The 12,136-nt window shown below is 38.2% G+C and overlaps 1 protein-coding gene across 1 annotated transcript in view; it reads left to right on the forward strand.

Moving 5' to 3' along the window:
* Window positions 1-3,435: 3,435 nt before the first annotated feature.
* NPEPPS (aminopeptidase puromycin sensitive) overlaps window positions 3,436-12,136 on the forward strand; it is a 136,036-nt gene continuing 127,335 nt past the window's right edge. Inside the window, exon 1 of the mRNA XM_077459722.1 lies at window positions 3,436-3,701. Within this exon, the coding sequence (XP_077315848.1) occupies window positions 3,579-3,701 (123 nt within the window). The 5' untranslated portion in view covers window positions 3,436-3,578. The remainder of the gene's footprint in view (window positions 3,702-12,136) is intronic.

Here is a 12,136-nt window from a genome sequence, read left to right on the forward strand (position 1 = left end):
AAAAATGAACTAATTTTTTGTCAGTGCACATGTCTAATGTCGGAAATGCCTTGAGAGGTAGGGCGTTTCACTAGAGATCCTGACAGGCTCCATAGAACACGCCAATGTGTTAGGGTAATGACAGCACACGGACCATACTGATCAGGACTCAACTACTTAATTAAAGGGCTAGCTGCCCCTATTGAGTTTTGATTGATTGTTAAATGTTTATGAGTTCTTCTAGCTTCAGTATAAAGGTATATTGCATATTGAGCAAATTAGTTAATTGTATCTCATACTTTGTACCAACACGTTGATCTATTCCTTCTACATTCTCTTTATGTATCACTATTGTATATCTCAACTTGTATTTTCAATAAACATTGATTTGGAAAAAAAAAGAAAAAAAAAGGAGATAAAAATAAAAATATATTAAAAAATAACAATAGATACAAAGGAGATATAAAAAGAGATTTAAAAAAAAATAAAAGGATATTAAAAATAGCAATAGATAAAAAAGAAAGGGAGATAAAAAAATTACTTAAAAAGGGAGATAAAAATAATAAATGACAAAAAAATTAAAAATAAAATGAGATATTTAAAGAAAATGAGATTTAAAAAAAATAAGAAAATAAAGATACATAAAAAATAAATAAGAGGAGATTAAAGAAAGAGAGCAAGAGTAAAAAAAAATCTAAAGATAAAAAAGGAGATAAAATATCAAAAGATTAAAAAAATTAATCAAAGGAGATTAAGGAAGTTAAAAATAGCAATAGATAAAAAAAAGAAAGGGAGCTAAAAAAAATGCTTAAAAAGGGAGATAAAAATAATAAATGATAAAAAATATAAAAATAAAATAAGATATTTAAAGAAAATGAGATTTAAAAAAAAAATTTGAAAATAAGCAAAAATAAGAAAATAAAGATACATAAAAAATAAATAAGAGGAGATTAAAGAAAGAGAGCAAGAGAGTAAAAAAAATAAAAGGAGATTAAGGAGTTTAAAAATAGCAATAGATAGAAAAGAAAGGGAGCTAAAAAATTACTTAAAAAGGGAGATAAAAATACTAAATGATAAAAAAAAAAAAAAAATAGATATTTAAAGAAAAATTGATTTAAAAAAATAAGAAAATAAAGATACATAAAAAATTAATAAGAGGAGATTAAAGAAAGAGAGCAAGAGATTTAAAAAATATCAAAAGATAAAAAAGGAGATAAAATCTCAAAAGATAAAAAAAGAGATAATTAAATAAAAAGAAATAAAAAATTACAGAAAATAAAAAGTTAAAAAAGAAATAAAAAAATATAAAAGCGATAACAAAGAAGAGAATAAATAAAATAAAGAGATAAAAAAATAAAAAGAGATAGAAAAGGAGTTAAAAAAGAGATAAAAAGATAACAAAAGGAGATAAAAAGTAAAAATATATTAAAAAAATAACAATAGATACAAAGGAGATAATAAAAGAGATTAAAAAATAAATAAAATGAGATTAAAAATAGCAATAGATAAAAAAAAAATAAAAGGAGCTAAAAAAATTACTTAAAAAGGGAGATAAAAAAATAAATGATAAAAAAATAAAAATAAAATTCGATATTTAAAGAAAATTAGATTTTTTTAAAAATAAGGAAATAAAGATACATAAAAAATAAATAAAAGAGGAGATTAAAGAAAGAGAGCAAGAGAGTAAAAAAAAAAAAATCAAAAGATAAGATAAAAAAGGAGATAAAATATCAAAAGATTAAAAAAAGAGATAATTAAATAAAAAGCGATAACAAAGAAGAGAATAAGGGAAATAAAGAGATAAGAAATAAAAAGATATAGAAAAGGAGTTAAAAAAAATAGATAAAAAGATAACAAAAGGAGATGAAAAGTAAAAATATATATAAAAATAACAATAGATACAAAGGAAATATAAATAGAGATTAAAAAATATATAAAATGAGATTAAAAATAGCAATAGATAAGAAAGAAAGGGAGCTTAAAAAAAATACTTAAAAAGGGAGATAAAAATAATAAATGATAAAAAAAGAGAAATTAGATTTAAAAAAATTAAGAAAAAAGATACATATAAAATAAATAAGAGGTGATTAAAGAAAGAGAGCAAGAGAGTAAAAAAAAAATAAAAATCAAAAGATAAAAAAGGAGATAAAATATAAAAAGATAAAAAATTTGATAATGAAATAAAAAGAGATAAAAAAATTACAGAAAATAAAAAGTTAAAAAAAGAGATAAAAAATGTATAAAAGCGATAACAAAGAAGAGAATAAAGAAAATAAAGAGATAAAAAATAAAAATAGATAGAAAAGGAGTTTAAAAAAGAGATAAAATGATAACAAAAGTAGATGAAAAGTAAAAATATATTAAAAGATAACAATAAATACAAGGGAGATATAAACAGTTAAAAAAATTAGATTCAAAATAAAATAGATAAAAAAGAAAGGGAGCTAAAAAAATTACTTAAAAGGGGAGATAAAAATAATAAATGAAGACAAATAAAATAAAATTAGATATTTAAAGAAAATGAGATAAAAAAATAAGAAAATAAAGATATGTAAAAAAATAAATATGAGAAGATTAAAGAAAGAGAGCAAGAGAGTAAAAAAAAAAAAGATAAAAAGGGGGATAAAATATCAAAAGATTAAAAAAAGAGATAATTAAATAAAAAGAGATAAAAATTACAGGAAATAAAAAGTGAAAAAAAATTTTTTTTTTTAAAAAGAGATTAAAAAAACGATAACAAAGAAGAGAATAAATAAAATGAGATAAAAAATAAAAGGAGATAGAGAAGGAGTTAAAAAAGGAGATAACAAAAAGCTAACCAAAAGAGATTTAAAAAAATTGAATATATTAAGAATAAAAATAGATAAAAAAGGAGATAAAAAATAAAAGTTTTAAAAAAATAAAAAGATATTAAAAATAACAATGGATAAAAGAATAAAGGGATAAAAATAATTAAAAAAATAACAAGAGAGTAACAAATATCAAAAGACAATTTTTTTTTTTTTTTTATAATTAAATAAAAAGAGATTACAAAACAAAATAAAAGCTAAAAAAGAGATAAGAATAATTGACAATAGCTGGATTGAACACTTAGTCTATGTTCTTTCTCTTCTTTTATTTATAATTGATATAAATGTAGGTATCACTGTGAATATTGGCAGATATGTGTCTTGCAGGTATCATGTCTCCGCGCTTCCCCCCATGACTCCTCACACTCCTCACTCTCCTCACACACACACAGTCACCACACTGTGGAAAAAGCGCGGTAACTAAGCATGTCCCATAGATGGGCGTGGCCCTCCGATCCCTGGAGCTGTGATTTGGGCGCAACTCAGACGGCTGGGCGGGGCGTAACTAGCGCAATGGTGGGCGTGGTGGTCCGTACTGGGTGTTCCCTCGCACGGTAGGCGGGCCTACACGGGGTTGGCTAAGAAACGAGTCGACGTGAAGACGTTCCGTTTTTTTTGCGCGGCTCCGCCCCTAGCCAGTCAGTTGGTGTTCGTAGGGAGGTTCGGTCGGGTTGGCACGGTTCAGTCAGCGGTCGGCTCAGCGGGTTTTTCCTCCGTACGTGACAAGGCTGCTGAGTTAGGAATTCCGTCATGCCGGACCGCAGACCCTTCGAGCGGCTGCCTGCGGACGTCAGGCCCGTCAACTACGGGCTGTGCCTGAAGCCCGACCTCATAGACTTCACCTTCGAGGGGAAACTGGAGGCCACTGTGGAGGTAGAATGTCTGGAGACAGGCAGTGTGCGGGGCAGCTGAGAGCGGGGGGGGCTTGTGCCGGTCATGTGCAGTGTGTGTGTGTGTGTGTGTGTGTGTGTGTGTGTGTCTGTGTGTGTGTCACTAATCTTCTGTGTGCGGAGACATCCATTCCCTGTGTGCGGGGAGATGACTGTGCACCCACCCTATACATAATACACATTCCTCATTATACATAACTGACTATTATCATCTGGAGTGATTGTAGGACATTTAGATTTTACATTGTTACCTGAATGGGTGTTTTTATTGTATGCAAACTTCATTTATTTTTATTTTTTGTATTTTCTAATGTTGGATAATAGAGTGAGGCCTGACTATTACAGGTGAACTCCTCCATACAGCTCCCTGTCTATGGCTCAGGTGACAGGTCAGGCTCCTGATCATGTGACTGGGAAGTAAGTCCCACCCTCCCACCTAAAGTGGAACTAAACCCTCCAATTATTTACAGACAAGGAAGCTGCCATCTTATCCTCTGCTCAGTCGTTTCCATGGTGCTGCACATGTGATCAGCGATGACACCAGACATTTGATGCTTTGACAGTTCGGTTGACAGCTAACATAAGCACACTGGTAGCTGTTATAGTTTAAGGTATAGCTTGACTGTAACTGTTTTGGAAAACTGTTAAAGTGGAAATCCTCCTATCTCAAGGAAGCTTACATCTTGGCCTCTGTTTAAAAGAAGTATGGTTTACTGTGTGTTTTTTTTTTTTTTTTTTTTGTTTTTTTTTGTTTTTTTTATCTATGTGGATGCTGCATTCGTCCCTTGCACTGAAAACCAAGCGATCGAGCACCGTTGATTGCTCAGTTCTCAGAGCTCCGTGAGCAGAGAGCTGTGGACTCAGTCACAGCTCTCTGCTCTGCCCTCACCGTGCTCACTGGAGCTCTGAGCTGTGGAGGGGGGTAGGAGCGTCCAGCTCAAGCTGTCAGCGGCTCACTGAGAGCCTGAGCCGGGTGTTGGCCCAGGGATCTGGCGGATCCCAATCCCCATAGTCATGACAGGGAGCTTGGACCAACTTCTGTGATGGCAGCAGAGAGCAGACTTCAGCCCACTCTCTGCTGAAAACGGGTCACAGGAGTGCAAAACGGACCGCAATCCTGTGAGCTGTAGAAGCCCAGCCAAACAAGCTGGACTTTGCCTTTTAATCTTCAACTGCCATGATGCTGCACATGTGATCAGTTATGACACCAGCCATTGGATGGTTTGACAGTTTTGGTTAAGAGCACAACCATGTGACAGTTACTTTCATGTTACATGTGCCGGAAATGTTAGGTTTTTTTGAAACTGTTAAATCTATAGGCTTAACGCTGCTTTAGTGCTCATACACACCTGCTTTCTCTGCAGAGCCATCTGATGCTGGGAGCATTTTTGACAGGAGGTGAGGAGTAGGGATGAGCTCGGGCGTGTTCGCATGGTCCACGTGCAGAGCCCGCCAGGAAGCCGGCTTTAGTGCTCATACACACCTGCTTTTGTCTCTGAAGAGCCATCTGATGCTGGGAGCACTTTTGACAGGAGGTGAGGAGTAGGGATGAGCTCCGGTGTGTTCGCATGGTCCACGTGCAGAGCCCGCCAGGAAGCCGGCACAGCACTACGCTAATCACAGGCAGTGAGACATTGCCCGATCTCTGCAGCCGCACATCAGGACAATGTAGCGCTGAGCCAGCTTTCTGGCGGGCTCTGCACGTGGACCATGCGAACACGCCTGAGCTCATCCCTAGGGAGGAGTCATATTGAACCCTCCCTGTCTGCTTTAAAGGGAAGTATGACCAAAGCCCCTTTGGCCATACTTTTCTCCTATAGATCTCATGATCGCACTCAGTTCTGCACTCCACTCCTATGACACGTATAAAGCCTGCTTTCAGCTGATGTCACAAAGGTGATCCGGGCACTGAAGGGATTTGCTCAGATACCTCACTGGCAGCTGGTTCAGCCTGTCAGTGAGCCACTGTGCGCCTGAGCCAGCCACTCCAGCCCCCTCCACAGCCCACTGCTCCTGTGAGCGCTGGAGGGGTAGAGCAGAGATATGCTGAATGACAGTCACCACTCACTGAACACTGAGAACTGAACTGTCTTTGATCACCCAGTTCTCGGTGTTGGAGTCCTTGGGAACCAACTAGGTGAGTATGAATGTGGTGTTTTGTTTTTTCTTCTTTTATTCCCATACTACTTTTAACCAGACACACACAAGCACATTGTCCGCAGCCTCATTCACTTGAATGGCTTAGCACCTCTGTGGATGGCACCGCACCGCCAGGTGCAACAGGGGATACAATTTCTGCTGTGAGGCAAAGCACCACAACACTGCAGCAAGCAAGAATAATATGTTTGTGCGTCCAACTGAGCTACTGTCAAGCCATCAAATGGCTGGTGTCATAAATGATCACATGTGCAGCACCATGGCAGTTGCAGATCAAATGAAGGCTAAGATGAGTTTCCTTGACGGTAAAGTATAGGAGGGTTTAGTTGCACTTTAACCCCTTGAAGCTGGCACACCTACGACCCTTTAAGGGGTTTAGGAAACTGGGAGGTGGGATTGTGAGCTTTCAGTTAGCCACCTGAAGCTGTGCCAGGAGTGCGCAAGGGGCGCACTCCCGGCACAGCTGTATTCCCCCAATTCAGCAAATATGCGTCCACGCAGTGTCAAGGCCCACATGTCGAAAGGCCACGTTTTTGCATGCAGCTGGTGTAAACCGGTTGATATGTAATGTGTGTCTGGGTTTTATAAAGGTTATAAAGCAAGCCTTTATGGTTTTTATTTTTACACTGCTGGTATCTGGTAATCCCGGCATTCCCTCTTCTATCCAAACTCAATCTGACCACACTAAGCATGGAAACAGATCCATGCTGGTGTGGTCAGTTTATGTGCTGTGCAGCCTACTTGGTGTTAGTGTACCTGTATCCTCCTGTAGTCCCCCCCCAGGTCTGCTGCGTTGATTGACCGCTTTTGCTATCAATAAACAAAGCATGACTAGACGGGGTGTGGCAGGCAAACTGAACCTGTGTGTATCGGCACAGTGTCCCAGGAAGGAGCTGCAGCACATCTGTAAAGTCACGCCGGCCACCTACTAAACATACTATCCTCCTTGCTATGAGGAACAGGGACAAACAGAGGCTGTTCTCATATGTTGGTGACAGATATAACACCCCCCCCCCGCTCTGTGATTTGCTGCAGGGGAATAATGATCACGTGGCTGCAGTAAAAAAGGTTTATAACCTTAAAATGTTACATTTCAGAACTGTGAATTTGTACATCACATTTTGTAACAGGACTGTGTATGTATGTATGTATGTATGTATGTATGTATGTGCAGAATCTTCCTCTGTGTACAGGCTTTCGGTTGCAGAGCTGGAGGAAGTGTCCCATATACTACTGTGATTACTGCACTCATGGAATAAAAAGTGGCTTCTGCAGAGAACACCCACATGCTGTCACAGGGGTAAAAGAGGAGGTGCTTGTCAACACGTTACACCCTAAATATGGTCGCAACATGTTGCGAGTGGTGGAGTTTGCCTTTAGGACCCACTTAGGCTGGGTTCACATATATGCGGGGCCAGTTTCTGTGCAGAGTTCACTGCTGTTTCCATTCAGAGGTTCAGGTGCAAATTTGACACCTAAATAATCCCTGGACTGAAAAATGCACGAGATCCTTTGTGAATTTGCACCACAACCAGCCCGCATGTATGTGAACCGGCTCCATTGAAAGCCGGTCTGGTTCACGTGTTATGTGAATTGCAATGTCGTTCAAAATGCATCCAAATCGCATATATGCAAACCAAGCCTTAAAAGGTTGTCAGGTGGGGGGTTTAAGTCTTTTTCCTTTTCATTTTAATAGATTACTAAACACTAATAAAGCAATCTCCTGTGAAACATTTTCCGTGATCTTGGGTGAAAGTACTTAAAGCAGTTTTAAACCGCTGGCCTTTTCTTTTTGTTAGGAACCTGCAAAGTAAAGGCATAATGTGCTAGTAATGAAGCCCTCCCACCCCGAGAAGTCAGCTCTGCAGGGGCTCCCATATTCACCAGTCTTGCTTCCAGGTTCGTGGACTCCTCTGGCTCTGTGACTGGCCGGAGCCACAATGTCAGTGTCACTCCCACACATGCGCGTGGAACCCACCGTTGATGGCACAGGGCTCTGAAGGGACGGCATGGTTCCTTTAGAGTTTATGCACCAGTGATGTCACTGGCTGCATGCAATGTAAATATCTCATAGCCTTATTATAGGCTTGCCTATAGGTAAAATTTAAAAGATGGAAGTTTACTTCCTCTTTAACAGGTGATATCATCACTGCTGGTTTCAGGTCGCTCAGCAGCGCTTCAATATGCTCTTCCTGGACAGAAGCTTGGAGAACAGGTCAAATGATCACCTTGTTTAGGGACTACATGTCCCATCATCCATATTACTATACCTTGTTGTCCTACATCTGCCCACAGTCATTCGTTGGAGCAGAGGCAGTGCTTGCTTACTGAGCCCTTCTTCAGGGCAGTCCGTGTGTGCACACAGGCAGTGTACGTAGGGCTGTAGTCCCAGGAGGAGTGTGCATGCAATACAACACTAAGAGAAAGGAGCCACCCTAAAAATGGAAATTGAGGCACAACGCTCTGGGGGCCATCGGAGGCAGAATGAAAGCAAGACTTTAAAACCCTGAAAAGTAGCATTGAGTGTTCTGACGTTAGCAGTGTAGAGAGCTCAGGAAAATGTAAACTTTAGGGCTAGGTTAACATCTGTGTTTTTTAGCACATTTGCAGATCCTCAAACGCACTACAATCCATTTAACCTCTTTGCCTATGGGTTCCCTTCACAACTATGCAGTTTCCTACAGTGTGTTTTTTGTAAAGGTGCAGCCTCATTTAACACTTCCCAAACAAAACTCAAAATGCATTAACCGCATGCCGTCCGCACCACAACAGTTAATTGTTACAGGGTGGCAGCTGTGTACCGGATCACATATATATCATTTCAGACTTCCACCTGCAGGGGGCGTGTGCAATGCCGGTGGGCTGCTTTTGTTATAATTCACAGCAGAAGCTGATCTGCATTTGCCGGACACTCAATGTCCTCCGGCACACACCTATCAACAATACAAAGAACTGAGGTACGCCTATGTAAACAAGGCCGGTCTCAGTTCTAATAGGAGGGAAGGAATGTTTTGTGTTCCTACAAAGCAGGGACTAGAATCCATTACTTCCCCCTAGTAAAAGCAGCACACAGTTAAAGTGGCTGTAAACCCTTTTACCTATATCTCCTAAGCCTGCACGGTTTAGGAGATATTTACCATATACGCTTATGCTGGTGTCATCTGTGCATGCGCACTAAAGAAAGGGCAAGATCATGCCGTTTCTATAGCGCCCGTGCCTTGAACAGCGCAAGCGTTGAAGTGACATCACGCTACTCCTGATAGTCGTGGTCTGGGAAGGAAGAGGGGTGAAGATGGACGCCGCCACCACCGGGGACATTCAGACATCGCTGGCTTTGTTTGCAGGTAAGTGAAACATAATGGGCTAGCATGCGATGCATACTAGCCCATTATGCTTTTACTTTGCAAGGGAATAAAGAGGAAGTAAAACCCATTAGGGTTTACTTCCTCTTTAACAAATAGTTTAGGCACACAGGTAATCCCTTGATCTCCCTAGATGTTAACCCCTTCCCAGACAGTGTAATCAGTACAGTGACAGTGCATATCTGTAGCACTGATCACTGTATTAGTGTCACTGGTTCCAGGCAAAGTGTCCGAATGTCTGCTGCAGTATCAGTCCTGCTAGACGTTGCCCCTGATACTAGCATAAATAAATTCCATAAATCGATCCCATAGTTTGGTTTACATGAACTTTATAGCATCTACAATCAATTTACGCTTATTGGTATTTTTTTTTTTTAATCAAAAACACTTAGCAGAATACATATTGGCCTAAATTTATGAAAAAAATTTAATTTTTAAAAAGTTTTTTTTTTTTATTGGATATTTATTTTTCTAAATTGTCAGCTTTTTTGTTTATAGCACAAAAAAAGTATAGGAGATCACATGCAACTAAAAGGAAGCTCTTTGTGGAAAATAAAATGCCATCAATTTTATTATTATTTTTTATTATGGGTATAGTGTCGCACAACCGTGCAATTGTCAGTGCTGTAGTGCAAAAAATGGCCTGGTATGGGGGGGGGTCAAAACTTCCAGAGGTTAAGTGGTTAAAAATGCATAGAAAAAATATGATGCAAAAATGCATCAACCGCTCTTGCACAGATGACGCCTGTTCATGCAGATGTGTTTTATTATAATCCTACATACTTTTCTAGGCATCTACATTTTGTGCAGTGCTTTACAACATAAAGGGACATAGTATGGCTATAACAATTAACATCATGTTTGTATGCACTTTCAAAAGCTCAGACTGGAATACAATCGGTTGTGTTGCAGTTCTCATGTGCTGAGGAACATGTTGACAAAAGGAAAGTCCCCCCCCGAGGGGCTCATCATAAGATCACCCTGGGCTCACAGAAGAATGCTGCAGAAGGCGATGCCGTGTCACTAAGCGCTCACTCACACTAGCCTGCATGGTTGCAATATTTCATAGTGCAGGTTATTGTCCGCGTGAGGTTTGGCAAGGGATGGTGCAGTGCTTGGCTTGTCTGCACATGGCAGTGTTGTGCTTTTTTTTTTTTTTTTTTTTATATAAACTTGAAGTAGTACTTGTTGACAATTCATTCATGTCTCCGCAGAATAACACTGTATGTTATCAATGCACTGCAGCGCATGCAGTGCCATCCAGTGCACTGAGGAAGTATGCAGCACGGCTGCATTTTTCCACACAGCTCCGTATATAACATCAACCTTGTGGTGGTTGCAGGGTGGATTTGATTTAAAGTCTATTTTAAATCCATGTTTTAAATCATAATTTTTAACCACTTCAATACAGAGCCTATTCTTGTACTTCTCCCCTACATGTAAAAATCATAATTTTTTTTTTTTGCAGACACCCTAGGGACTAGGGAATAAAATGGTGGTCATTGGAAATTGTCACACTATATTTGCGTTGTTTTTTTTATAGTGTGAAAGATGTTACGCTGAGTAAATTGATACCCAACATGTCGGGTTTTAAAATTGCGCACACTTGTGGAATGGTGCCAAACTTTGGCACTTAAAAATCTCCATAGGTGACGTTTATTTTTTTTTTATTTTTTTTATTTTTTTCAGGTTACATGTTTTGAGTTAGAGGTCTAATGCTAGAGTTGCTGCTCTTGCTCTAACGCACGCGGCGATACCTCATATGTATGGTTTAAACGGTGTTTACATATATGGGCGGGGCTTGTGTGTGCGTTCGCTTCTGTGTGCGAGCACACAGGGACGGTGTGCTTTAAAAAAAATTTTTTTTTTTTGTTTTACTGTAACTTTATTTTAAAACTTCCTCTTTAAAAAAAATTTTGATCACTTTTATTCCTATTACAGGAAATGCAAACATACCTTGTAATAGGAATAGTTACAATAGTAGGTGAGGTCAAAAAGTCCATAAAGTCCAACCTATGTGTGTGATTATATGTCAGTATTACATTGTATATCCCTGTGTGTTGTGGTCGTTCAGGTGCTTATCTAATTAATTAATTAATTAATAGTTTCACCTGTGGAAGGGAATTCCTTGCCGCTCTAACAGTTAAGAGTCCTCTACGTAGTTTAAGGTTAAACCTCATTTTTCTTATTTTAATGAGTGACCACGAGTCTTATTAACCACCTCAATACAGTGCAGTTACACCCCCTTCCTGACCAGACCAATTTTCAGCTTTCGGCACTCTCACAGTTTGAATGACAATTACTCAGTCATGTAACACTGTACCCATATCAAATTTGCGTCCTTTTTTCCACACAAATAGAGCTTTCTTTTAGTGGTATTTAATCACTAGTGAGTTTTTTATTTTTTGTGCTATGAATAAAATAAAACGTAAATTTTGTGAAAAAAAAATGCCTTTTTCTTTGTTTGTCATAAATTTTTGCTAATTCGTAATTTTTCTTCATACATTTTGGCCAAAATTTATACTGCTACATATCTTTGGTAAAAAATAACCCACATTAGTGTATATTATTTGGTCTTTGTGAAAGTTATAGAGTCCACAAACTATGGTGCCAATCGCTGAAAATTGATCACATCTGATCAGGCCTTCAGTACATCAGGTGAGTCTCATTTCTTACACTAACAAGTCAGGAAAGTACAAATACCCCCCAAATGACCCCTTTTTACAAAGTAGACATTCCAAGGTATTAAGTAGCATGATGAGTTTTTAAGTTGTCATTTTTGCCCACAATTCTTTGCAAAATGAAGATTTTATTTTTTTTTTTTTATTTTTTTTTTTTTTTTACAAAATTGGCATATTATCAGGTTATTTCTCACACGCAGCATATGCATACAACAAAT

The sequence above is a fragment of the Lithobates pipiens genome, unplaced genomic scaffold (genome assembly GCF_037356315.1).
Source record: "Lithobates pipiens isolate NorthernLeopardFrog02 unplaced genomic scaffold, aLitPip1_a1.2 Scaffold_28, whole genome shotgun sequence".
In the NCBI taxonomy this organism is placed as follows: Eukaryota; Metazoa; Chordata; class Amphibia; order Anura; family Ranidae; genus Lithobates; species Lithobates pipiens.